This window comes from Numenius arquata, chromosome 2 (assembly GCF_964106895.1).
Source record: "Numenius arquata chromosome 2, bNumArq3.hap1.1, whole genome shotgun sequence".
Taxonomy (NCBI): Eukaryota; Metazoa; Chordata; class Aves; order Charadriiformes; family Scolopacidae; genus Numenius; species Numenius arquata.
In genome coordinates, this window is record NC_133577.1 from 60,263,869 (window position 1) to 60,291,723 (window position 27,855).

At 43.1% G+C, this 27,855-nt stretch overlaps 1 protein-coding gene across 1 annotated transcript; it reads left to right on the plus strand.

The window, feature by feature from the left end:
- The first annotated feature begins 1,456 nt into the window (after positions 1–1,456).
- On the plus strand, positions 1,457–26,345 carry STK38L (serine/threonine kinase 38 like). The gene is made up of 13 exons (XM_074168146.1): positions 1,457–1,590; positions 3,423–3,474; positions 6,933–7,055; positions 7,711–7,794; positions 10,488–10,611; positions 12,245–12,399; positions 13,385–13,487; positions 14,224–14,285; positions 16,123–16,240; positions 17,463–17,586; positions 22,680–22,775; positions 24,337–24,428; positions 25,956–26,345. The coding sequence occupies exons 1-13, from the start codon at positions 1,457–1,459 to the stop codon at positions 26,081–26,083; spliced, it is 1,395 nt and encodes a 464-aa protein (XP_074024247.1). The 3' UTR covers positions 26,084–26,345.
- The last annotated feature ends 1,510 nt before the right edge of the window (positions 26,346–27,855 follow it).

The following is a 27,855-nucleotide window of genomic DNA, read 5'->3' on the forward strand; positions in this document are numbered from 1 at the left end:
ATTCCCTTGAAGATCATAAAGCTAATTTGGGATTTGTCTTCCTCAGAATCCCCTGGGGAAGTAGAAGGGTTATGTAAATAATCAGAAGAAAGTGTGTGTGTTTCTGTGTCGTTTTCCAAACTCAGCCCCAAAAGAACCTGAACAGTGTGTGTGGGGGGTGTGATGCTGAAGAGTGTGGGGCTGAGATGCTATTTGCAGCTGTCCTCCACGAGGATCTCCTTAAAGTGCCTCAACCCACTTCCAGTCAGGGCATGAGTCCTAGGACAAACTGTGCTTTTTTTTTTTTTTTTGATCTCCTCTGGCTTCCCTAGACCAGCTGCAAGAGACTCAGGACTCCCCTAAGATGTCTTTTCTCAGCTATAAATTGTTCTAGCACATCCAAGTTCTTTGAGTTCAAGATGAAAGCTATCGAAGAGAGCAGCTTTTCTTTCCTCTTTCTTCCCAGTTTTTAAGTTCTCAGTGACCACCTGCCCTCGCCTATGAATATTTTGGCTACATGGCCAATGTATTTACAGCTGTATTCCCTGATGATGGAGAGGAGCTGATTCCCCCTTTCCCCGAATCTGAGAATCCAAACACAGGGAGCTCTGTAACAAGCAGCTGCTCCAGAAAATGCTCGTTTCATGGGTGGCATGGCACAGAGGTGGCCAGAAGGGAGACAAATGGAAAGACTGGTTGCCTAATGGCCTTGTGGTGGGGAAGGGTTTTTCTATTCTTGGTGGTTGGTTGTTGCTTTAAAAAAAACAACCAAACAAAAAACCAACAACAGAGGTTTTTCATTTGAAATGTGCCAATTCCATGAATTCATTTTCATGTGATGATTTCTAGAAATCTCCCCAGCTGTCCGCATGCAATTTTGTGGGGCTTTAAAATTCAAAGGTATTTGATGGCTGTCTTCTAACCTTGAAATAGCTACTCCTCTGGATGATATTAGGATTTTTGTCCATTTACTTTTTCATTTTATCCTGTCCTTTTGGTAGCACCTAAGGTTTCTAGAACCTGAAATTTGTCATAGAGTCGTGAGATGTCCAGCTGTGGGAGCTGCCTGGTCCTCCTCTCGCTTCCATCCTTTTCCTTTCTGCGCTCTGCCGCCTTTTCCCTCCCCGAGGCTGGCCTTAAGCCCACCCAGGGATACGTTTTCCTCATTTGTGGACAAGTGTTGCCGGATGAGCTGCCCGTAGCCTGCCTAATTCTTTACTGCGATTCACCCTGTGTTTTGCCAACTTGTTGTTTTTTTAGAGAGTGGGTAGTATGTCCTCCTGCTATCTTGGGATAATTTTATAATACAGCTTTTTAATGGACTTTTTCATATATAAAGAACACTGCCTTTCCTGTGAATTTTGTAGTGTCTAAGAACATCGAGATGGAGAGAGGGAAAGAGGAATATTTTTTTAATTTTTTTTTTTTTTCCCAAGAGAGTAATGATTTGTCATGCTCTGTTTCAGTACATGTTACCATGGCGATGACTGCAGGAACTACAACCTCCTTTCCCATGAGTAACCACACCCGGGAGAGAGTGACGGTGGCCAAACTTACGCTGGAGAACTTCTACAGTAACCTAATTATACAGCATGAAGAGAGAGAAACCAGGTACTGGCTCTGCTTCCTCTCACCCCTCTTCAGCTTTTTTTCGGCTGGCTTTTGGTGTTATTTGTTCAAGGGCACTTTGGTCCCTGTGCACAGGTAGCAGTTCTGTGCTACCAAGTGTAGAAGAACTTCTAGGAGCTAATCCCAGAAGGGCACAGGCTACCTCCCAGTTGCTAGTTGTGCTGGTAGACCTGTGAACATCCCCTGCTACTGCACCAAGCAGTCACTGAATGAGGACCTCCACATCTGATGTTCTCATACAATTTATTTCCTAATCAGATTATTACCATTTTGCAGAAACCAATCTGTGCAGGGTCTTATTTTGCAGCACGTGTGAGGTTTCTACTTCCGCATATGGGGTTGGTGACCTCCGGTTCCTCAGCATGAGCCACAGGGAATAAACCCTGCAGAGCAGCTCATGGGTGGTAACCTGGGTTTATGTAAGGTGTCTATGGTGTCTATACGTGCTCTGCAGCATATACATGCTCATACCAAGACTCATAAACCCTGGAATGTATAGGAGGTAGGGAACAGGACTGATAGGAGAGGTGTTTGACAGGGTGATGGAGTTAGGGAAGGAGGCGGAGATTAGAGTGGCCTGGGGTTGGAACTAAGGGGCAGTAAAGAGCCTAGGGTTGGTGATGGGAAGGGTTTGAGAGGCTCATGGGTGTGCAGGAAGAGTTTTGGGCATGATGTAATATCCACATCTAAATTTTTCTTGGGTGGTGTCGACTGTTATTCTTTCTGTCATTGGTCATCTCCACTTTAACTTTTCTCATCAGTGCCCAATTCCGTCTCCGATATGGTGAAGTGCTACTTGAATTAAGTGTCCAAGCACCAAGCATTTGATTATAATGAATGTTGTGTTTCAGATTGTCATCAGCATGTGAAATCATCATTCCCCTGGTAATATGTTTTTAATTGAGGGGTTTTCAGCCAAGCAGCAGGGTTTCTCTCCTCATCGTATTTAGTCATTATCCCATGTAATTGAGTTGTTTCTAGTTAGGAGAATAGACTGTCTACCGAGGGCTTTTAATTTAGGGGATCCTCCTGTACTTCCCAAAGTGCAGAAAGACACCAGCAGCCTGGCATCCAGCCTTTGAACTCTTGGCTGCTGCTAGTGGGTAACGAGCTTTCCGAAAGCTTCACCCTGACAGTCATAAAGCTGCAACCTGCAGGTAGAAAAAGAGGGCTCCAGTGGACATGCTGCCACATGCTGACCCCCTGGTATCTGTGGGGTACACCAGACCCTGGTGAGACTATCCCAGCCTGGCATAGCACCACCTGGAAGAGCCCCGGGACCAGTGAGCCCTGGCTTGGACAGGACACTGGGAGAAGATGATGTCAAATCCAGGGTTAGCTGGCACTAGGGTAAGGGGAGCAGGACCAGGTGTGTGACCAGGGAGAGGTCACAGCAAGGCTGAGACTGGGGATGAAAGCTGGAGCTGGCTGAGGTGTTGGAGGTACAGCTGAGATAAACATTTTTTTTTTTTTTCCACTATTTCTATTCTGAGTCGTAATCCGAACTGATAAAACCAGCCTTACTTCAACAAGATTATATGAAGAAATCTAAGTCATTAAAATGATTATATGTTTGGACCTTTAATGCCTAATTCTGCAAATATGTATGTGCTTAAAGTTGCTTATGCATTTTTAACAGCTTTGGTCAGAAATGAGTGAATGAATGGAGTGGGCAGTAAGTCTTCAAATTTCCATTTGAGGCAAACTCTTTGGTATCTGGAATATGTGAAGTAAAGGCATTGTCTTGCTGTAGTGTTATGTTTGTTTTCAATAAATAATAAAAAAAAGCAATTTCCTGTTTCTCCCCTTTGCAGGCAGAAGAAGCTAGAAGTGGCTATGGAAGAGGAAGGCCTTGCAGATGAGGAGGTAATACTACCTGAGTAGCCTTTGAAGAGGTGGCTTTCCTTTTTTTGCACTACTTCAAAATGGCATTTGAGGAGCTTAGAATCACAGAATGATACGGAGTTGGAAGGGACCTTCGGAGATCATCTAGTCCAACCCCCCTGCCAGAGCAGGTCCACCTAGAGCAGGTTGCACAGAAACATGTCCAGGCCGGTTTTGAATGTTTCCAGAGAAGGAGACTCCACAAACTCTCTGGGAATCCTGTTCCAGGACTCTGTTACCCTCAAAGTAAAGTGTTTCCGCATGTTCAGATGAAACTTCCTGTGTTCCAGCTTGTGTCCGTTGCCCCTTGTCCTGTCATCAGGCACTACTGAGAAGAGCCTGACCCTATCCTTTTGACACCCGTCCTTTAGATATTTATAAACATTGATGAGATGCCCTCTCAGTCTTTTCCAAGCTAAACAGACCCAGGTCTCTCAGCCTTTCCTCATAAGGGAGGTCCTCCAGTCCCTTGATCATCTTCGTAGCCCTCTGCCGGACTCTCTCCAGTAGTTCCCTGTCCTCTTTGAACTGGGGAACCCAGAACTGGACACAGTACTCCAGATGGGGCCTCACCAGGGCAGAGCAGAGGGGGAGGATGACCTCCCTCTACCTGCTGGCCATGCTCTTTTTAATGCACCCTGTTGGCCTTCTTGGCCACAAGGGCACATTGCTGGCTCATGGTCAACTTGTTGTCCACCAGGACTCCAAGGTCTCTGTACAGAGGTGCTTCCCAGCAGGGCAGCCCCTAACCCGTACCGGTGTACGGGATTATTCTTCCCCAGGTGTAGCACCCTACACTTGCCCTTGTTAAACTTCATCGGGTTCCTCACTGCCCAACTTTCCAGCCTGTCCAGGTCTCGTTGAATGGTAACACAGCCTTCTGGTGTGTCAGCCACTCCTCCCAGCTTTGTATCATCAGCAAACTTGCTGAGGGTACACTCTGTCCCCTCATCCAGGTCGTTGATTAATATATTGAACAAGACCGGACCCAGTACCAACCCCTGGGGAACACCTCTATCGGCCTCCAACTGGACTCTGCACCGCTGATCACAACCCGCTGGGCTCTGCCATTCAGCCAGTTCTCAATCCACCTCACTGCTCATCTAACCCATGCTTTCTAAGCTTACCTGTGAGGATATTATGGGACGCAGTGTTGAAAGCCTTGCTAAAGTCAAGGTAGACAACATCCAGTGCTCTCCCCTCATCCGCTCAGCCAGTCTTTCTATTGTAGAAGGCTATCAGATTGGTCAAGTGTGATTTCCCATTGGTGAATCTATGCTTCCATGCATCCCACTCCCGATGACCTTTTTTTCTTCTACGTGCTTAGAGATGACACCCAGAACAAGCCATTCCATCACCTTTCCAGGGATGGAGGTGAGGCTGATTGGCCTGTAGTTTCCCAGGTCCTCCTTCTTGCCCTTTTTGAAGACTGGTGTGACATTAGCTTTCCTCTGGTCCTCAGGCACTTCTCCTCTTCTCCGTGACTCTTCAAAGATGATAGAGAACGGCTTCACAATAACATCTGCCAGTTCCCTCAGCGCTCGTGGGTGTCAAGTTTGCTTAAATGATCTTTAACCCGATCCTCTGCGATCGAGGGAGAGTCTTCCTTACTCCAGGCTCGCTCTCCAGCCTCAAGGGTCTGGGGTTCCTGGGCGCTGGCCTTAGCAGTAAAGAGTGAAGCAAAGACGGCATTCAGCAATTCTGCCTTCTCTGCATCCTCTGTCACCAGGGCACCCCCCTCATTCAGCAGCAGCCCCACATTTTCTCTAGTCTTCCTTTTACAGCTGATGTACTGGAAGAAGCCCTTCTTATTGCCTTTGACATCCCTTACCAGGTTTAATTCCAAGTGGGCCTTAGTCTTCCTCATTGCATCCCTGCATACTCTGACAGCACTCCTATACTCCTCCCGAGTGGCCAGTCCTTTTTTCCACATTCTGTAAACTTTCTTCTTCTGTCTGAGTTTTTCTCAGAAGTTCCCTGCTCATCCATGCAGGCTTCCCGCCTCCTTTGCCTGATTTCTTGCTCCTAAGGATGCACTAATCTTGAGCTTGGAGGAAGTGGTGCTTAAATATTAGCCAGCTCTCTTGCACCCCCCAGAAGCATTAGCTGGCATGACACTAAGTTTTACTTTGTAAATGAATGTTGCACCTGTAAATAACTTGTTTATTAGGGAATCTGTGAATATACTTGAATGATAACTTGCCATAGCTAAGGCTTTTCATGCCACCCTTAGTCCTTATGAGACATATGGCTGCAGCAAGTATATAGCAGGCTTTTCAAAGATTAAAATTGTTTGCCATTATATTTGGCAAGAAAAAAAGATGAGACGTGCTTGGAAGAAGTGGGTAGAAAGCAAAATGCTGAACCATTTTATTTTTTTTTCTTGATTTAAACAATAAACCGGGCACATGCTCTGTTTGGAATCACATGAGGGATCTCTGTCCTGTTGACATCTCTCAGAACTTTGGTCAATAAGTTGCTTTTCTTGAGGTCCACTGCACCGTGTCTTCCTGTGCTGTCTTCAGGATGGGCAGGGAAATAACAGTGCCTCCATCATTTCTGAGTCTGTGTGGCTGCGTAACTTCTGGGAAGAGGGAAAAGTGAGTATGGGTATGTAATGCCATCTTGTGGTTTCAAATGGCACTGTCACCCTAGCACAACATCTGGCAGGTGCCTGATCAATGGGTCTTGTTAGCAGTCTCCAAGATCATAGAATCCTAGAATCGTCTAGGTTGGAAGAGACCCTTGGGATCATCGAGTCCAATCGTCTACGCTACTCTACAAAGTTCTCCCCTATAGCATATCCCCCAACACCACATCTAAACGGCTCATCTCGGCATCTTTGGGAGCATAGATTGGATGTGTCTTTTCTGAGTGAATCTCATTGATGTCTTCATAGAAAAAAAAGATATGACAGGAGTTGGACAGATCTTTCTTTCAAATATAAGTGTTTGCCTGCCCTAAACCAAATGGAGTTTGCTATAGATAGCATAAGTTGGATTTCTGCTGCCTGTTAAGCTCCTTGTTGCCCGTCTTCACTCTTTTCGGTGGGGTGCAAGTTTCAGCTTTTATTGATCCTTTACACTGCCCAAACCCAAGAGTCCTTGCCTAAGGTATTGACTTTGGCCTTTGGACTGATGTTCTTTGAACCAGTATGATTATTTTTTTTTTCCCATTTTTTTTTACCTGTTTCTTTATATCTAAGTAATTAGAAAAAAAAAAAATAAAACATCCCCCCCAAAGTGAAACTGGGCCTGAGGCCTCTATGTAAAAGACTGTGTGCTTGTGGTTCATACTTCAAGTAATTCAGAAAGACTTATCCTTTTACATTTTCTCTGTGATCCGAATGGGAGAAGGAATACTTCACAGGAAGAGAAGTTGTATATCTTGACTTCATACTATCAAATGACTTATAAATTTCTGTGTATGTGTCTCCTTAGAAAAAACTACGCAGATCACAACATGCTCGTAAAGAAACAGAGTTTCTGCGACTGAAGAGGACTAGACTTGGCTTGGATGACTTTGAATCTTTGAAAGTTATAGGAAGAGGAGCATTTGGGGAGGTTTGTGGCTTTCCTGCTTGAATAGGATAATAAAATTTGCATTGGACTTTAAAATGAAACATTTTAATTACAGAATAAAAAGTTTAAATTGGGGAGTTTCATTGCAGAAGAATAGCTATTTATAACAGCTATAGTAAATAGTACTAAATAGCTATAATAAATATTACTAAAAATAGTAATTGTGCAAGTGTGATACATCCAGTAATGAATTACGTGCATCGATTTCTCAAGACCCCTGGAAAGGCCCTTAGTTTCCCACAGCTTCTTATTCGCCCAAACTGATGTTGTCCACGTGGCCCCCTGAAAAGATGGATTCGCAGTTGCACAGCTCCTCTCCGTAAACGTCATCCCTGCCCTGTGTCACATCATGGTTGTACCCGCTCCTGAATTTTAGCGTGTACAGTCTCACAGCTATTTGGAATTTACTGTGCCTGCTAACTTTTCCTAAAACAATAACTACTTCAAACTGTCTATTCATCACTAGTGTTAGCGTTGTACATGGTGTATATTTCTTTTTTTTTTTTCCTGTGTGTTTTTAAATGTTTAACCAAAAAACTTTTCCATGCCCAGCAATTTTGAGCCTTCCAATAGATTCCACGCTGGGGTCTATTTTCTGAGGAAGAGAAGATTGATGGACTTGTATTTCTCATTATAGGTACGCCTCGTTCAGAAGAAGGATACAGGTCATATTTATGCAATGAAGATACTAAGAAAAGCAGATATGCTGGAGAAAGAGCAGGTTTGTGTTGTATACATCCCCTAGATTTCAAACTTATGCTGTCTAAAAAAAATTGCTGAAGTTCTTTGTGGCAGATACTATTTGGTGATATTTTCCCCTTCTGTAGCTCTGAATAACGGTATAGCAGTCCAAAGCATCTATAGAGTTGCTACCACAGTACTAAAGAATAAGTAGAAGTTAGGAAATAAAAAAATCTTAAACTGTTTCATTGACAACTGATTTGGACTAGTGACAAAGATTTTTTTATTTTTTTTTCTCCCTTCCATCATCAGTGCAGGCCTTACAGTATTTAATCTGTAAAACTGTACCTCAAGGAAAGCGCTGCTTGAAAAGTAATACTGTGCCAAAGTAAAAACTGAGAGTACTTGATGTTTTCTTTTGGTAGTTAGATATCAACAGACATCACATTGTTCATTGGCTTTGTTTTCCTTTGTTTTGCTTTTTAGTCAGGTTTTGTTTTGCTTTGGTTTTGTTCATTTGGTTTGGGTTTTGCTTTTATTATTTTTTTTTAGTTAACAATTCATGGTTTAGTTGAAAATTCCTGGTAGGACACAGTGAGTACTCCAGTACCACAAAGCAAAGAAATCAAGTGTGGATGTCTCAAGCAAAAGGACAGAAAAAAGAAGACTTTCCTTACCTGTCCAAACCTTACCTATCACTTGCTCTTGTATTACATTTCCCTGCAGTGGCACTTGTACTTCTTTTATTTTATTTTTTTTTTCCCCTGGCACAGAGTTTTTGTCTCCTCAAGCCCATGCGCTGATACAGGGAACCAGAGGAGCAGCATGTTCTGCACAGCAGCCTGGATGTGTGTAGCCTTCTGGTGTGAAGCTCTGCCCCCCTTTCATAACCTGATGTGGCAAAGAGGCTGAGCCTCCTTTAGTTTGGGATGGTAGTAACCTTCCCTGGAGAACGTTTATGTGCTGTAATTTTCGTTGCCTGGTTTGTTTAATGGAAAGCAACACAGAACACAAATACAAAAGAAAAAAAATATTTTTTTTTTTTCCTCCCAAGCCTGATAGCACTGGGAGATATCCTGGCTGTTTTTAAGCAAGGATTTAATGTTATATTTTATAGCTACATTGAGGAGTGGAGGGTGGAAAGAAGTATTTTCTAATGAGAATAGATAGAGCTAGTTAAATCAAAGTTGGAGTGCCTACTACAGAGAGAGACTGTTGCCCTGTGAAACCCTTTGAAAAGAACATGTACATGTAAAGATGCTCCTGATTAGTAGAACTGGGGAAGAGATGCAGAAGACTGTTTGCTGCTTATTGGAAATAGCCCTCAAAGCTGGAATAGTGGTACATGTTTTCTCTCCAGAAGCTGCTTTCTGGTGTATGAATAATGAAATCTTAAAGCTGTCAAGAAATATTTTTCCATGCGTGTGTCTTTCATTTTCCCTCAGGATGAGGGTACATTCTAGTGAAATGTACACCTCTCCCTCCCATCTCCATTACTCTTCGTTTCCAGTGAATTCACGGGGTAGCAGCTCTCCGTGTATTTGTCGAAGTCTCAGATGGGGCTGGAATATCCAGAGCAAGGTCAGACATTCCCAGACTCATTTGCCCAGGACCAACATCAGCAGCAGTGGTGGCTGCATCGGTTCTGGGCCAGCCTCGTGCACATCAGTTGGAGGAGTAGCACCATCTTCTCTTCCCATCCCCCCATCCCCCCTGCCTTAAATAGGCCAAGACCCTTACCATTTTTGCACTGCTTTAATATTAGCCACTGAGCTTATTGCTAGTAAAGGCTGAAACTCATCCCAGCCCTTTTTCCACTTGGACAAGGCACGTGCCGTGCAGTTCAGTGAGATTCACTATGTACACACAGAGGAGTTGTCTCCACGTGCCATCTGGAAAGGGGTTCACACGTCTCCATGTGCCATCTGGAAGGGGTTCACACACCATCAGCAGCGTGTACCACGTGGACTGTAGAACTAGACAGTAGTTCACTGCGATGGAAGTCAGATATTTCTCTCTTCACAACCACGAAGGAATTGGGTTTTGCAGGAAGTAACTAGTTTAGGCACTTTGTCACTCTTGCTGGAGAAGATTCCCCAGGTTTATTTTGCTAAGCTTAAACTGTGAGATATCCATGTAGAAGTAGCTATTAGTTTTTTGTTTCTTTTTATGTGTATATGAGAAATCTCGTAACTTCTGATAGTAATCATAATGCATCTGTCATTTTACCTTTTGGGTCTTGTGTTCTTTAAGACCAGCTCTAGCCTTTTCCAATAACTTTGTCAGTATTTGCACCTTGAGTTGCACGTTAAATTTTTGTCTGAGACAGCAGTACCATATAAAGGTCTGCAATGGTCAGCTCTGTAATTTTTTTTTTAATGTTCCTATTTCATTTTAGGATATAGTAAAAAGGGAAATTGCACTTTTCTACCATATTTTTCAGTTCTTTCCAACAAACAGACGCAACCTAAGAAGCTATGCTTCTGCAAAGTTGTTTGAACGGTTATTTCCAACATTGAGTTGACTTCTGTGAGTTTGATATTTTATGAGGACTTCATAGTACCTAGTAAAAAACTATGAAAAAAATGAGTATTAAAAGAGTATGAAAAATAGTTTCTTCATGAAAGATCATGAAAACATATATTGTAGGACTGGGAATATAATGTGGCGTTCCCTGTTGAAGTATTTAAATTGTTCTTAAATAATAGTGGTTTGATTTTTTTCTAATTTTAGGTGGCCCATATCCGAGCAGAAAGAGATATTTTGGTTGAAGCAGATGGAGCCTGGGTAGTGAAAATGTTTTACAGCTTTCAGGATAAAAGAAATCTTTACCTGATCATGGAGTTCTTACCTGGAGGTAAGCTGTATGTTCTGGTGCTAGGTGATAGAACTACTTCTTCCTTAGCTTTTGTTGTCAGCTTCATAAAATGTTAGAAACAAGCATACTGTGTAATTTTTTTATAACAAAAAAAAATTAATGCTGTTTTAAATGAAGTCTCAGTAATGTAATCACTCCTGATTTTTAGGGTAAAGAGAAAGGTTATGGAAGGGTGTTTAAAATAGACTTGGATTAAATAATTATTCTGATCCAGTGTTTGGCTTGTGATTGCTGAAGCTAGTAAATACATGCAGTACATGTATTATGCATTACATTTCACTGTATCGTCTTGACTTCAGCAAGGCTTTTGACACTGTCCCCCATAACATCCTCATTGGGAAACTAAGGAAGTGTGGGCTGGATGAGGGGACAGTGAGGTGGATTGAGAACTGGCTGTGTGACAGGACCCAAAGGGTAATAATTAATGGAGCAGGTTCAAGCTGGAGGCCTGTAACCAGTGGTGTCCCCCAGGGGTCAATACTTGGTCCAGTCCTGTTCAACATATTCATCAGTGACCTGGACGAGGGGACCGAGTGTATCCTCGGCAAGTTTGCTGATGATACCAAACTGGGAGGGGTGGCTGCCATCCAGCGAGACCTGGACAGGCTGGAGAGCTGGGCAAGGAAGAACCTCATGAGGTTCAACAGGGAAAAGTGTAGGGTCCTGCACCTGGGGAAGAAGAATGTCAGGCACCAATACAGGTTAGGTGTGGACCTGCTGGAGTCAAGTTCCAAAGAGAAAGATCTGGGGGTCCTGGTAGACAGCAAAATGACAATGAGCAAGCAGTGTGCTCTTGTGGCCAGGAAGGCCAATGGAATCCTGGGCTGCATAGGGAAGAGTGTGGCTAGTAGGTCGAGGGAAGTCATTCTCCCCCTCTGCTCTGCACTGGTGAGGCCACAACTGGAACACTGCGTCCAGTTCTGGGCTCCCCAGTTCAAGAGGGACAGGGAACTACTGGAAAGAGTCCAGCGAAGGGCAACGAGGATGATTAAGGGATTGTAGCATGTCCCTGATGAAGAAAGGCTGAGAGAGCTGGGGCTCTTTAGCCTGGAGAAGAGAAGGCTGAGGGGAGACCTTATCAATGCTTATAAGTATCTGAAGGGTGGGTTGAAGGAGGATGGAGCCGGACTCTTTTCAGTGGTTCCCAGCAATAGGACGAGGGGCAACGGGCACAAGCTGGAACATGGGAAGTTCCACTCATATTTGAGGAGAAACTTCTTTCGGGTGAGGGTGCCAGAGCCCTGGAACAGGCTGCCCAGGGAGGTGGTGGAGTCCCCTTCTCTGGAGATCTTCAAGCCCCGCCTGGATGCAGTCCTGAGTGATGTGCTCTGGGCAACCCTGCTTTAGCAGGGGAGTTGGACTAGATGATCTCTATGGTCCCTTCCAACTCTAAAAAAAATCAGTGAAATTAAAATGCCTATTTAGGATTTTCAACAGTTTTACATCCAGTTTACTAAAGAAGTATGTAGGTCCTTCCAGTAATAGTTTCATAATTAGTAGCTGTAAGGCCAGTCACAAGGTTAAATTGGGATTCTACTGGGGTTTCACATAGAATTAGTCTTGTGGTTAAAATGTTCTGATTTCTAAGCTCTATTTTCTGCTCTTTGATTAGGTGACATGATGACCTTACTAATGAAGAAGGACACCTTATCAGAAGAGGAGACACAGTTTTATATTTCTGAAACTGTGCTGGCCATAGATGCTATTCACCAGCTGGGATTCATCCACAGAGATATTAAACCAGATAACCTTCTGCTGGATGCCAAGGCATGTAACGTGCATGTAAACTGCGTATGCTTTAAATGTACTGGTCTGCAGATAATGCTGTTTATCGTGATGCTAATTGGTGGGAAGCAGTAATGCCACACCAGTGATTTTAAACTGGCTGGAGTAAAGGCAGAGAGTGGTCATTATTTTTTTCCTTGTTCAACACTAGTACATTTAAAGCAAAACTGCCCTTGTGGTTTTTTTTTTTTTTTGTTGGAAAGCCCTTCAGCCCTTTTAAGGCAAGCCTTTTAAGTGAGAAGACCCACGTAGGGTGTCCAGATGCTCATATTCATACACGTTAAAAACCGATATACTTAGTTGCTTCAAGTCGAGCGAAAGCATGAAACATTCAGACGGTGCTAAATTTCACTGAATTTCACTGAATTTTTAGAGTTGGAAGGGACCATAAAGATCATCTAGTCCAACTTCCCTGCTGAAGCAGGATTGCCCAGAGCATGTTAGAGCATGTTACTCAGGACTGCATCCAGGCGGCTCTTGAAAATCTCCAATAATCAGTTAAAATCCTGCAGTTATCACCAGTGTTTGACTGTAGCGAGCCATGAAACAGACCCAGTAAGCATCACATGCAAATCTGTAGACTATCTAGCACTGATGTCTGGAAACCTGATTAAAAACGGGTTACCATCAAAACAAAACAAAGGAATTTTGTTCTGGAGGCTTTCTCAGTCTCAATGGTATCCGGTTTAAAACAAAACCAGGCAAACTAGCTGCCCTCTACTGTTGCAGAATTGTAGATGTAGCCATTCCTGGGGAGGAGGGGGCAATAATAACCCTTTTGAGAGAAAACACGCTCTTGCAGTACATCAAGATTCAGTCGTTATTTGCCTGCTTGTCCTGGATTAGGTAGTCCTGTGCAAGTCCATCATGGCCTGTGAAGGCAAGTGCAGTTATTAAAACTTTCTTTTTCGAGCACTGTCTTTCTAAATTCTGTTTTTATCTTCTCTGAATTTTTTTTTTTTTTTAGGGTCACGTGAAACTGTCTGATTTTGGGCTATGCACAGGTTTAAAGAAAGCTCACAGAACTGAGTTTTACAGGAACCTTACACACAACCCGCCAAGTGACTTCTGTAAGTATAAGGGGTCCTGGTTAAATATTTAAATGGTTTTGAGCTGCAGCTATGCCACATCATAATTTATTTCTGCTGGGTTATAAGCAAGATTGGTCAGGCTGATTGAATTTAGTTGGAAAACTGGAAACGCATGTTAATACATTTCTGCACATTTGTACACAGATACAAATACACGTAATGTATCTATATTTTAATGTATTTTTCATAACAATGTTAGTGAAGTTAAAGAAACACCCTTTCAGAAGGGACATGGGTTTTACGTGCTCACTCACTGAAATCAGTCACGCTCTTGGGAAGCTTTTCGTAAGAGTAAAGTTCTTCATCAGCACGCCTTGGCGACACATCCACATTCATGTTTTATTCTACAGACGTAAAATTACTCTGTAGTTCTTGGATTCTTCACTTTTTGCTTAAAAAAATATCGCCTGGATCTGAACATAACGTTGCCAGCTGTAACAAGAAGTGCTGCTGATCTCAGATCAATCTGTAAAACTTTTAACAAGTTCTAATTTGGAATTGCTGATCATGTGTCCTACTTAGTTGAGTTTCTGCTGCAAATCGGACAGTAGTTATTCATTATAATTTTCCCATCTCCAGTTATAATCAAGTTTTTGTTTCTAGACTAAAGCATTCTAAAGCCATAAAATAGTTATGATTTGACAACAGAACGTTACCAATCTTTTCTTTTAATTCTCAAATGCATTTATTATCTATTAACTATTTTGTAAATTAGCATTCCAGAATATGAACTCAAAGAGAAAAGCAGAAACATGGAAGAAGAACAGGCGACAGCTGGTGAGTTAATATAATCACGTATAACTTCTTTTCTTTTAAACTATTTACAGAAAAAGTTAAATAAAAACTGGGCATTAATGCTGCTGGTTCTTGAAAACTGAAAGGCCCTCATGTCTTACAGATACTACTCTCTTCAACTCCCAAAATTTCAGTTAACTCAGAAGAAGGCGGTCTAGTGATTCCAGTTGTGGAATAATAGCTCAGAGATCAGGGGAAGGGTGAAAGGATGACCATCAGCTGGGTAGCTTTGTCTACCTGTTTTCACAGCTGTAACTATCAAGGCCCTGCTCTTCTCCATGCCTTTGTTTCCCTTATAAGCATCTGGACTAGCTAACCTCAGGTGCCAGCAACGACTTAGCGAAGCTGTACTTTGAGTACGTCCCCTAAACTGACCTGGCATTGATACTGTGTGGGAACTCCTGGGTTAACTCCCGCAGTTCGGTGTTGCGAGAAGATGTGTAGCTGCGTGATTCTTTTTCAGAAAATTGTGGGGAAACCTTTTTTTTGTCCTTCTGCTGAACAGGATTATGATAGAAAGGCAGCGGAGGGTATTGGCACTGGAGTGGTGCAGCCTGGGTTGCATCATGTATTGCCTGGGTTGCATCAGAGTTGTCATGTAATAAATGTCCCTCTGGCATTAACTGAATCAAAGGAAAGTATCTGTCAGCCTCGGGCTTTCAGAATTTCAGCCCTGCTTGTATTTTGATGCCCTGCACCAAATAGCAGCTGCAAAAACCTCTGTTTTCAAATTTTGGAACTTCTTATTTTGTATGCTCTGTTCAAAAAGTGATATGCCATAGTATTCCCAAAAAGCTTTTGAGTTGTTTTTACTTTTATAAGACATGATGAGATTACATTGCAATCATGCTGTCTCATAGGGGCTGTATTTCATGCCCTTAGTCCTACTTGGAGTTAGATCCCTGAAAAGACTACACTTCCAGGTCAGTAACTGATGTGGCAGAATGGTGTGGTGAAGCTCAATGAATCACGAGACAGTCAAACAGAGAGAATAAAAGATCAAAACGACAACTTTTATCAGTGCTATTTGAAAAGGAGCCTCGAGAGGAGCCACTGGTTTTCGGTTGGTTCGAAACTAAATGTCTTGGCTCTGATAAAATGAAGCATTTTGTTAATGGTCAGACAAATGAAAGTAAAAGATTTTTCTGGTAAAACTGGTTTTCGTGGACTTCCTTGGTTTTATGTTTTCTGTTGGGGTTCTTTTTTCTTCCCCCATGCCCTGTGCAAAATTTTCCATCAGTAAAGAGAAATTCTCAAATAGCTCAAGATTTAGTCATTAGCCAGAATCATCTAGGCCATGCATTCAAAAGGTTAAAAGAATGGAACCTGAGTAAGAGCTCAAATTAATTTCGCAATAAAGGCGAGGTAATACATGGAACAGCTAGGGTATCACGAGTGTCACGCAAGGGAATCCACCACTGGTTATCCCTTTTCAAAAAAAAAAAAAAAAAAAAAAAAAGAAGAAAAAAAAAACCCCAAAACTCCCACAAAACAATTACAACAACAGAACTCCTTGGGTATTTTAATAACATGCCTACCTGAAACTTTAGCTAAGATGACCTTCTGATATTGCAGTGGGTATATTCTATGATTTTGTCACATTTAGGAGAATGGTTTCCATTAACTTTCAAGGTTCTCTGTGCTTACTCATGTAAAAGAATGACGTTCTTAGGATTTTAGATACTGTGAATTCTCAAATTAAGTATTCTTGTCCATCCAAATAACGAGCTCCTATATGTGAATGAATCCCCAGGAAAAAGTTTTGCAAAGTGTAAAAAAAGTAGTTATTGTCTTTTAAAGAGTTTATATTTTTTTCCAGGCATATTCTACTGTTGGAACCCCAGACTATATTGCACCAGAAGTATTTATGCAGACTGGGTACAACAAGCTGTGCGACTGGTGGTCTTTGGGAGTGATTATGTATGAAATGCTAATAGGTAGGTTAAAGACCCAACCAAAGAATTGTTCAAAGGGTTTGAAGGTGGTAATGGTGTCCGTCAGTTCACTGAGTCTGATCCCAAGCATAGTGGAATCCCATTTTGGATCCAATGGATCCCATTTCATTCTGCTCTCCCTAAAGTAAGCCCCAAATTCAGCTTCCAGAAGACTTTTTGAAGTCCTCCCACCTTTCCAAAAAGGGCAGCAAGAGGCGATTCCTCAGTTAGCTCTGAGGTTATTCACGGTCAGTGAATAACCGTTTACTATTTATATTTTTGAAGTTCAGTCTCATTACTTGGAAGTAACAAAATAACCTTTAATATTTGTTGTGGTTTCGGCCTAATTTACCAAAACCGGACTGACAAATGGCCCTTCCCCCCCTTCTTCCCCCCCCCCCCCCCCAAAAGAGGAGAGAGGAGGAGAAAGAGATAAGGAGATTCAGAAGTTTAGAATGAACTAAACTACTTTAATGAAGAATTAATATTAAAATAAAAAATAAAGAAGAAAATAATGAAATAAATACAATATATACAAAACCGTATCAAGCTCCCAGGATGACAGTCACGTCACCGGCAGGCACTGGGGAAGTCCCAGACTGGAGTCAGTGACAGATGGGAACTGGATTCCAGCTCTGGAGTCAGGAACACACGGATCGGGATCAAAGGCAGATGAACAGACAGAGTCCTCTCTGGACGTCAGCCATCGCAGGAAGGGGGCTGACCCTTTGATCCCTCAGCCTTTATACTGAGCGTGGGGCAGATGGGATGGAATACTCCAGCTGGTCAGGTTTGGGTCACCTCTCCTGTCCACTCCTCCCCACCGATGTGACCCCTCTACGTTTTTTCCGTTTCCGACCCTCTAAAGGGGCAAATAACGAAAATTGTCTGCCCTTGGTTGTTATAGCAATAAGTATAAGCAAGGGCCTCTCTGCCCACCATTCCTTGGCATGGAGCACAAACATTGGGCTTACCATTCTGAGAAAGAGCAGTTTTTTCCACAATATGCCGTTCATTTCAGAGAGTTAGAGGAGGCCTAGCTAGGATGTGAAGTTACAGAACAGAAAATTGGTTCAGTTTTACTTCAAACTGGGACAATGTTGCATTACTACTGCCTTTAGCATTGGCTACTACTACTGCCTGGGAGCAGCGGCCGCGAAAGCAGAGGTCCAGGCCACTTTCCTCTTCTGGGAAAAGCTTGTTAATTTTTCTATTGTCTGTGCAGGGTATCCACCTTTCTGCTCAGAAACGCCACAAGAAACTTATAGGAAAGTTATGAACTGGAAAGAAACATTGGTATTTCCTCCAGAGGTGCCCATTTCAGAGAAAGCAAAGGATTTAATTCTCAGGTCAGTAACAAAAGCCCACTTCTGGCCACGCGCCCACACATAGTAACCTTCCATTAGGTTACATTTCTGTTCTGCGTGAAGGAAGCTTTAGATTGGAGGAAAAGTTAGTTTCTTCTGTGTCACCATCCTTGATGGATTATTTTTTTTTTTTTCTGTCTTTTTGCCTTTGCCATTTGTTTAACATGAAGGAATAAGATATAATGATCTTGATTTGTACCGCTGTATCAGGAGAAACAGAGCAGACTGAAAAAAAGAAGGGGAAAAAAAGTGATTAATGTACAATTTTTCTCTTCTTGGAGGGAACTAAAAAAATAACTGCTCAGCAGCATTTAATGCACTGAACAGAAATCTTTGGATGTTTTGGATTTACTCGCTTCTTCCGAAACACTGGTTTTTAATCCATTCAGTTTGCATTGAAGTTTTTGTGAGGGGTTTTGGTGTCAAGGTCAAGCAGAACTGCTGGGAGGTTTTGGGAGGGATGATTTTTGGCTTTGATTTGTTTCAAAGATAATATTACAAGCTTACATGATTTTGTTACAGGGAAAAAGGGGAATGTACTGAATAGGCAGAGCCAAGAATTAGAATTTATTATTAGTCCAAGCAGTGCTCCAGTAGCGTACGACAAATACAACAAATACAGCAGTTACTCTTAATCCAGTTACAGCGATACTAACAAAGTTCAAAGTATTTCATTATTGCTAATATTCATTAATAAGACTGAGTATAACGGTTTTATTACATTTTCAGTATCTATTTCTCTAGTGTTTTGCTTAACCTCTCCTGCATGTTGTCGGCATCCTGAGTTCTTTGCTGGGAAGCGTACGGTGGTGCTGCTAAGGATTTCTTCCTCCTCAGTTTTGGCTGCGTTTGGGGCATTTTCAGATAGTTTGGGCAGTTTATTTGTTACCATGTCTTGCTGATTGGCTCATGAATATAGTTATACAATGACTACTTGAATTTATTAGTTTTTCACCATATATGGAATGATTTAAATTAGGGTAAAACTTCTCTAGAGTTACAGACAATTTACTAAAACAAGGTCAAAACAGCAGATTAGGCTACAAACACCTGGCCGTCGGGTACTTTGTTATAGCTTGGACAAGTTAGACAATGGTTATTTCAGTCTAAAGGAAGTTGCAGAAAAGCTGAAGTTTCTTTATTTTTATGGATACAGACAGAACCAAACTAAAATAAGCTCAAATTCAGACCCTGAGACCTGGCGTGGGTAACCGTTGTTGCAAGGTTTGAGGTCTATTATTAGTACTTGGCATCAATGAACTGGCTGGGTTGCAGTAGAAATATAAGCGCTTTTTTTTTCCCCCAGGTGACACTCAACTACAAGTAAAAGAACACTACAGTCCATAATTGGAGAGAGTCTATAATGTAACTTGCTACATTACTAAATTATCTGCTGAAAATTTCACTAACTTGCGAGAAGGTGACCTTTTTTGTATCGCAATGTACTGATGTGAAAAGTGCCTTGCGAATCCGGCTGATGTGATGGTGTGGAAAGATGATGAGTTCAGGATAACCAAATCACCAACCAGAGGCTTTGCTCCTATAGGCAAACGGGATTTCATTTAACAAAGGCCAGCTGACTTGCTTAGAGCACCAGGAGGCTCACGTGGCCATGCTACCAAGTGCTCCCCACTTCCAGAGATCATCGGCTGACTCCACACTTGGCAAGACTAAGCTTTTTGTTTGACATGGGAGTTTTTCCCTGTTACTGTAAACATCCCTCCTTCTGTCACTTTTGACACCTTTAGCCGTGCTCAAAGAGACTGCAAGGATGTGGTATAAATACAAAGCGGTTGTCAGCCTCACCTCTGTGCCTGGGAAGATCATGGAGCAGATTCTTCTGGACGCCATGCTTGGGCATATGGAGGACAGGGGGATGATTCAGGACAGCCAACATGACTTTACTAGGGGCAGGTCCTGCCTGACTAACGTAGTGGCCTTCTGTGATGGAGTGACTATGTCACTAGATAAGGGACGACCTATGGATGTGATTTATCTGGACTTCTGTAAGGCCTTTGACACGGTCCCCCATGACATCCTGCTCGCCAAACTGGAGAGATACGGATTTGATGGGTGGACGGTTCAGTGGATAAGGAATTGGCTGGATGGTCGCATCCAGAGGGTAGTACTTAATGGCTTGAAGTCCAGATGGAGAGCAGTGACAAGTGGTGTCCCTCAAGGGTCTGTGCTGGGACCGGTACTGTTCAACATTTTTATCAACAATATAGACAGAGGGATAGAGTCCACCATCAGCAAGTTTGCAGATGACACCAAGCTGTGTGGTGTTGTCGATACACCAGAGGGATGGGATGTCATTCAGAGGGACCTGGACAGGCTGGAGAGGTGGGCCCAGATGAACCTCATGAGGTTCAACAAGAGCAAGTGCAGGGCTGGAACAATCCTTAGTATAAATACAGACTGGGGGATGAGGTATTAGAAAGCAGCCCTGAGGAAAGGGACTTGGGGGTGCTGATGGACGAGAAGCTGGACATGAGCAGGCAGTGTGCACTTGCAGCCCAGAAGGCCAATGACATCCTGGGCTGCATCAAGAGAAGTGTTGCCAGCAGATCCAGAGAGGTGATTCTGCCACTTTGCTCTGCTCTGGTGAGACCTCACCTGGAGTGCTGTGTGCAGGTCTGGAGCCCTCAATATAGAAAGGACATAGACCTGATGGAGAGGATCCAGAGGAGGGCCACCAAAATGATGAGGGGGTTGGAGCACCTCTGCTACGAGGACAGGCTGAGGGAGCTGGGGTTGTTCAGCCTGGAGAAGAGGAGGCTCCGGGGAGACCTCATAGCGGCCTTCCAGTACCTGAGGGGGGCCTACAGGAAGGCTGGGGAGGGTCTGTTTACAAAGGCCTGCAGTGACAGAACAAGGGGTAACGGCTTTAAACTGGAAAAAAGCAGATTTAGATTACACATTAGGAATAACTTCTTTACCATGAGGGTGGTGGAACACTGGAATAGGTTGCCCAGGGAGGTGATTGAAGCCCCTTCCCTGGAGACATTCAAGGTGAGGCTCGACGAGGCCCTGGGCAACCTGGTCTAGTTGGGGGTGTCCCTGCTGACTGTGGAGGGGGTCGGACTAGATGACCTTTGAAGGTCCCTTCCGGCCCAGATGATTCTATGATTCTATCTTTTTGTATCTGCTGCCAAAGATATAGCTAAGATTTCATAAATGGGGAGGCTAAGCATTGCTATGCTCACCATCTCCTTGACGAGATACTGAAGAGTCTCTTCCAGCCACGCAGGTGTCAGTCCAGAGAAGTCAGCCTTTGCTGCTCCTTGGAATGGATCCTTGATGTTGCTGAGTTACTGTTGGGAGAGTTTTCACCTCCCTATTATTTTCTTTAGGATGTTGTACTTCCCTTGTTGGTGTTTTTCCTCCTGCCTAATTGAGCAGGTAACAGTTGCCGTCGCAACAATACTCTGTATCTATTTTCACCTTTTTTGGTTTTTTTTTTTTTTTTTTTCTTACTTGACAGTGTTGGGACCATTTCTGTTTAACATCTTCATTGATGATCTTGATAATGACATAGAGTGTATCATCTGTAAGTTCGCAGATGACACCAAGTTAAGCGGGAGTGTTGATCTGCATGAGGACAGGGAGGCTCTACACAGAGACCTAGATAGGTTGGATGGATGGGCCAACGTTAATGGTATGAGCTTCAACAAGACCAAGTGCCAGGTTCTGCACTTGGGCCACAACAACCCCATGCATCGCTACAGCCTTGGGGAAGTGTGGCTGGAGCTGCCTGGTGGAAAAGGACCTGGGGGTTCTAATTGACAAGCGGCTGAACATGAGCCGGCAGTGTGCCCAGGTGGCCAAGAAAGCCAACGGCATCCTGGCTTGTATTAGAAATAGCGTGACCAGCAGGAGTAGGGAGGTGATTGTCCCCCTGTACTCAGCACTGGTGAGGCCACACCTGGAGTATTGTGTCCAGTTTTGGGCACCTCAATCCAAGAGAGATATCGAGGTGCTTGAACGGGTGCAGAGGAGGGCAATGAAGCTGGTGAAGGGCCTGGAAAACAAATCCTATGAAGAGCGGTTGAAGGAGCTGGGACTGTTTAGTATGAGGAAGAGGAGGCTGAGGGGAGACCTCATCACTCTCTACAGCTACTTGAAAGGACACTGTAGAGAGGTTGGTGCTGGTCTCTTCTCACAAGCAAATAGCGATAGAACAAGAGGGAATGGCTTCAAGCTGCAACAGGGTGGGTTTAGACTGGACATTAGGAAGAAATTCTTCACAGAAAGAGTGATCAGACACTGGAACAGGCTGCCCAGGGAGGTGGTTGAGTCACCATCCCTGGATGTGTTTAAGAGTCGTTTAGATGTGGTGTTGGTGGATATGGTGTAGGGGAGAACTTTGTAGAGTAGGGTAGATGGTTGGACTCGATGATGCCAAGGGTCTTTTCCAACCTAGATGATTCTATGACTCTATGGACTTTCCCACACCTGCTTCTCATAAATTGACAATTTATTCTGGAGTCTGAGGTCGTTATGCAGCTGGACCATATCAGAAATAGGCCTTCAGTCTTTGTACCACCAGCACCCGGACCTCTAAGGAGAGGGAAGAGGGGGTGACAGGGAGAACAGGGACATGTCATGTTTTGAAACGTTTCTGTTGGCTCATTGTAGTTCCAAAATGTGACATCAGAGAGTAGTCCTGATTCACCAACTGCATCTGTTTCTCTTAGTTTGACTTTGAAACATGGATTTTGAATAGCTGAGAACACGCAGAGGAGTTTTCAGTGGTGGGAACTTAAGCCTTCGCTCCAAACTAATCTTACAGGGCTAGAACTTGCAGCAACTTTTCACAAACCTTGAAGATGGGGATTCAATCGCCTACAAAAGGTGTAAGTTACTATCATCGTGAGACTCTAACAATATTCTGCTTCCACTATTTCCTTTCTCTCCTAGATGCAGTGAGCTGCTTTTATGTTACCCCAAGTGATGAAAATATTTGAAAGAACGTCCTCAAATTCCTGATACAGGATACCACGGCAGTTTTATTTCCTATTGCTTCTGTCTGCACTTATTGTAACATTCCCTTTATTTTTTTTCCACTTTTTCAGGTTTTGTATCGATTCAGAAAATAGAATTGGTAGTAATGGAGTCGAGGAAATAAAAAGTCATCTGTTTTTTGAAGGAGTGGACTGGGGACATATCAGGTATATATATATATACACATTTTGTAGAGAGAATAAAAGGCATGAAAGCAAGAATTTCATGCACTGTGATGTCAAGGATAACTATTTCCAATGTATCTTTTATTTTGAAAAGCAGGTACTGGCAGTAGGTGGGTGACAGCAAAGGTTTTCAGGCCTTGCTGACGTTCATAGATCTGATCAGAGTTTAATTGTCTTAAGATGCCACAGATTGTCCTGGAGTGCCCAAGATGGAAAAAAATTGTGGTAGGGTGGCTGTGTTATTCCTGATGTACGCTCCGATATCAGCGGAGAGCTCCTCTTCCAATAGTAACAGGCTCTGCAGCTATTGCTATAATTGACTCTTTGTGATAGGAGCACAAGAAAAGCAAACTGCATTCGTCTCCCCTGCATTTTTGGAATAAAGAGGAGAAGCAGGGCGTGTGTTTACCGCATGATGCAGATACTACACCTGAGTGAACTGGTATGGCTGCAGAGCACTGGGCAGAGGCACCGATTCACCTCAGAGTCACCACCTCTGGCAAAATTCTGCTGGTTGGAGGGCTCGGCTGAGGCGGCCGTACCATTTCCAGCCTGAGCTTATGCCTGCGGATGCTGAGCTACATCTGCACGTGCCCAATGTGGTAATACCTTTAGAGTAGACTTTGGTGGGACAGCAGATACTTTCCATTGAAATGATGGCTACTGTTTGAGGTAGTCTGCTCTTTCAGTAATACTGCAGTTTTCTAGGTGAAAATCCATACTGTGGACATGTGATTGTCCAGCTCTTGTACTTCTCATTTCCTCTGGTGCAGAAAGCCTCATTTAACTTATCTTTGTGGTGTGGGAGACTTCAATAAGCAGCAAGAGCAGCGATGCATCTGTTCATGACACGTTTGGCAGCCTGGCAAAATGGTCTCCCCATTCCACCCAGATGTGGATTTAATTGTAATTGTAGTATGTACAACCGTATTAGATTTACAGGTGTAAATTAATGACTTTCCCATAGTGCTGTGTTTGTATGCTTCTGTGGGACAGATCACTCCAGCAACTTCGAAACCACCTTAAAACTTCTTAAAGGGCTGCCTAATTACTGAGCTAATAAAGCAGTAACATGTTGGAGCCAACTCATTTTGGATGAGAGATACCGGTGACCGAGTGTCCGGTATTTGGATGAGGCCCAGGCTGATGAGTGCTGGAATTGCAAAGCAACAAATCTGATGGCTCCAGATGCAAGTAAAATCACGCCCGGCTGGGTTTATGAAACGGAGGTAACCACAGTGGATCATAGTGACAACGAAGATCGTATGGATAGCCATATGGCAGATATAAGTGTGAAATGGTGTTTCAGTTAATGGGAAAATTATATTTTTCCCCAAGTTTGCCAAGAAGATACTAATGCTAGATAGGAAACCAATGAATCTCCCCGTGATGTCAGCAAACAGGCAAGTCAGATAGGTCTGGGATGGATTCGGTGGAACCTCTGTGCTTTAAATTAAAGTGATGTTGTAATTGTTAAAAGCTAAATTAAACAAAACTTTGTATCTTTTCCTAGTATTTGCTATTCTGGCACTTCTATTTGCAGGGAAAGACCAGCAGCAATCCCTATAGAAATCAAAAGTATTGATGATACTTCCAACTTCGATGAATTTCCTGAATCTGATATTTTACAGCCAGGTGAGACTGCCATTGTAAACTCCAAATTTTTCTCTATGATGTGTATCTCCACAGCTCCTCCTGTTGTTGTTTATATTCATTTTTCTGATACTCTAATCAAGGTAACATACAGACTTGATCTAGAGACTTTTTTTTAAATAGAAATGTAAGCCTGTGGTTTCCTGTGGCTTCTGTATACCTTTGTGGGGAAAAAAAACCAAAACCCCACAGATTTTTACAGTTAAATCTATTAGTAAAAAATGGTTTGCATATATACTGAGTGCAGCAAAACAGTATGGTTTTCTACCATACGGTCTGTCTGACCAAATTCTGGTAAAACATTATGCACTTATTTGCTTTGATTTTTTTAATGACTTCAGAGTTTCAGGCCAAACATAAACGTTCACGTATTTGTGGGCAAAATTTTCAGACGGATGAATATTTAACGTAGTGCTATATGAACCTGAGTAGCTCTGCGAATAAGGGCTTTTTTTTAATTGTGCATTTCTATTGACAAGTAGTAGGAAATCTTTACGCATAAAAGGCTTGGTCTGACATGCCAAATTCTCCCACTGTTTTCAATTAATTACTAATGGCTTAAAGATAGACAGATACATAACAGTGATTAATTGATGACGGATAAGTGTAGATGTGCTAACAACCATAAGAATTATCAAAAAGCTGAGGTGGTTTTTTTTCCTGAAATGGCTTTTATTTAATGGCAAGGAAATTTGGCCTTTTAATGCAAAAGCAATCAATCTCCACGGCCTACGTTAAGCTGTTTAAGTCCGTATTTGGATAATACCAGTACGTTTGTATTGGTTTTGGCATCTCGGACCCAGTGAAAACGTTACTGTACATCTAGATGCCTAAATACAAACTTTTGATTTCGATGCATTTGGTATCTTGAGTTGAAAATAGTGTTACAGAACTCTGAAAGCAGCAACCAGAAAGCTAAATGTAGAAGCTCGCTGCAGCAAATATCTGCGTGCAGCATGCCAGCCACCCGAGCTCTTCGTAAAAATAAAAGGAGGCTGTACAAGCCTTGCTGGAGCTGTAAGCAGGAAGCCCTGGGAGAGTAATATGCGCACGAGATGTGTGGTTCTCTTGGAAGAACTTGGATATTTTTCTTCCGTTTGTGGTGAGGATAACACGATATGCATACATGCATTTGTTGCACACGAAGCGTCTTAAATGTTAGGGGTTTTGGTGATTGTATGTCCTGTGGGTGTGTTAGAGGTTCCTGTCAAGGTATGGGAGCCTGTTATGGTGTGTAGATAGACTTAAAAAAAAAAACCCAAACGAAAAAATAACGAAACCCTTTTTCTGCTTCAGAGATATATGCTGAAATTAGAACTCTTCTTAGACCATTGACAAAAGGCAACTGACCTGATTAAAACCAGGATTTCTTCGAGGAATTTCTGCTGACTAGGGAAATAAGATTTCAGGGCTGTTTGAGTCAGTGCTCTGTGCAAAGTCCTCTCAGAAGCAGCGCTGGTTTTAATTGTGTTTTTTTGTTTTGTTTTTGCTTTTGTTTCTGAATTCTAGTGCCAAACACAACAGAACCTGACTACAAATCCAAAGACTGGGTTTTCCTCAATTATACCTACAAGAGGTTTGAAGGGCTCACGCAGCGTGGCTCAATCCCTTCCTACATGAAAGCCGGGAAGTTGTGAAACAAAACACAAACCCACAAAATAAAAACCACAAACCTCAGGTAGCTGCATCACCAGACCCGCTTGGCGTTAGTTATTAATACATTGACTCTGGTGCGCATCGATTTCACAAGGAAATTCTACAGGATTAGGATTTCTAAGACTACTACAGGAATTAGTTGGCAGTGCCAGCTGGCTTTTTTTTTTTTTTTTTAATATTTGAATATTTTTGTTAACTTTATTATATGAAGGTACTGGAATAAAAGGAACATACATCCCTTTGTAACCGCATTGCCTATGTGTGTGTAACGGTTAATTATGCCTCTCTGTTCTGTGGCTGTGTTTTTACTGTAAACAGTCTCATCCACCCAGGAGTGAAACATATCGTTTTTACGCAGCGTTGTTGTTACACTGCTCACCTGGTGGGTTTTAGATATGCAGGATGAAAAAACCACTGCCCACATTTCCAAAATTCTCTGAGGAGTTGCTCGAGGGTGTTCCAGTTGCGGTCTGCAGATACCCCATGAGTGTGGCAACGCTGGATTATTGTAAATAGCAGTGTCCTGGGGGCCTCACTGTACCCTGCCTACTCTCACTCTTCCCCGCTGGAGGGCTTTATCGGTTGAGCATCCCTTCTTCTCTTTCTTCCTTTTTCCCCCGCTGTGTGCGGTATTGAAACAGTCTCCGTGATATGTATAGTGATATTTGCTTTAAATCAGAGTTGATGGGCATTACTGTTTAAGATGATGACGCCCGTTGGCAGCTTCAGAAGGAAAAAAGGAATCTGAATAAAAATTAAAAAGATTGTTAACAGAAGGAAAGCTTTCTGATAGCAAGTTCTGAAGAGACAGCAGTTTCCAGGACTGCATTTCCGCCTCTGCTGTAAGGCAGATCATCTTTTTTGCTACTCATCGTTCAAATAGCCTTTTCTGTCTGTGCAAAACGTATTCTAGAAAAATCATCCAATTGCTGTTCCTGCTCTAGCCTTTTCTTTCCAGAATACCCTTGTAGCGGCCTCTGCCGAGCCAGAGGAAGTGGAGTGCCTGACTCAGGCTCTCCTGTGGGCTCCATCTTCTTCTAGTATCGCTATCTAACGTGGACCGTGGGATTACAAAGGTTCGGCTGAGCCTGCGGCCCAGTTTCCAGGAAGCACGAATAACGGTGATTGAATTGGGCACGGCATCTAAACACTATTCTCCCCCAACCTGCAGGACGGTGACAAACCAACAGCAGAGATGGGTCTCCTCCTAGGTTGTGGAAGCTGAAGCAGAAATCCCTCCGTATGCAGGGCATGGTTTTGCTTCTCGGCCCAGCAGCGGTTCAGGACTGAAGTGCACTCCTCAAAGAGTTTGCAATTATCTGGTTTCTGGCAAATTTATAGAATCATAGAATGGTTAGAGTTGGAAGGGACCTTAAAGATCATCGAGTTCCAACCCCCCCTGCCATGGGCAGGGACACCTCCACTAGAGCAGGTTGCTCGAAGCCCCATCCAGCCTGGCCTTGAACACTTCCAGGGATGGGGCATCCACAACTTCCCTGGGCAACCTGTTCCAGTGCCTCACCACCCTCACAGGAAAGAATTTCCTCCTAAGATCTAATCTAAAGCTTCCCTCTTCCAATTTAGAACCATTACCCCTTGTCCTGTCACTACACTTCCTGACAAAGAGTCCCTCTCCGGCTCTCCTGTAGCTCCCTTCAGATATTGGAAGGCTGCTATGAGGTCTCCCCGGAGCCTTCTCTTCTCCAGGCTGAACAACCCCAGCTCCCTCAGCCTGTCTTCATAGGGGAGGTGC

What these genes read in the sequence shown, in the direction of transcription:
- STK38L (XM_074168146.1), top strand. Translation starts at nt 1,457, where the DNA reads ATGGCGATGACTGCAGGAACTACAACCTCCTTTCCCATGAGTAACCAC. An exon ending in CATGAAGAGAGAGAAACCAG is followed by an intron (nt 1,591 to 3,422) that starts GTACTGGCTCTG and finishes TCCCCTTTGCAG; the next exon opens with GCAGAAGAAGCTAGAAGTGG. An exon ending in GAAGAGGAGCATTTGGGGAG is followed by an intron (nt 7,056 to 7,710) that starts GTTTGTGGCTTT and finishes TTCTCATTATAG; the next exon opens with GTACGCCTCGTTCAGAAGAA.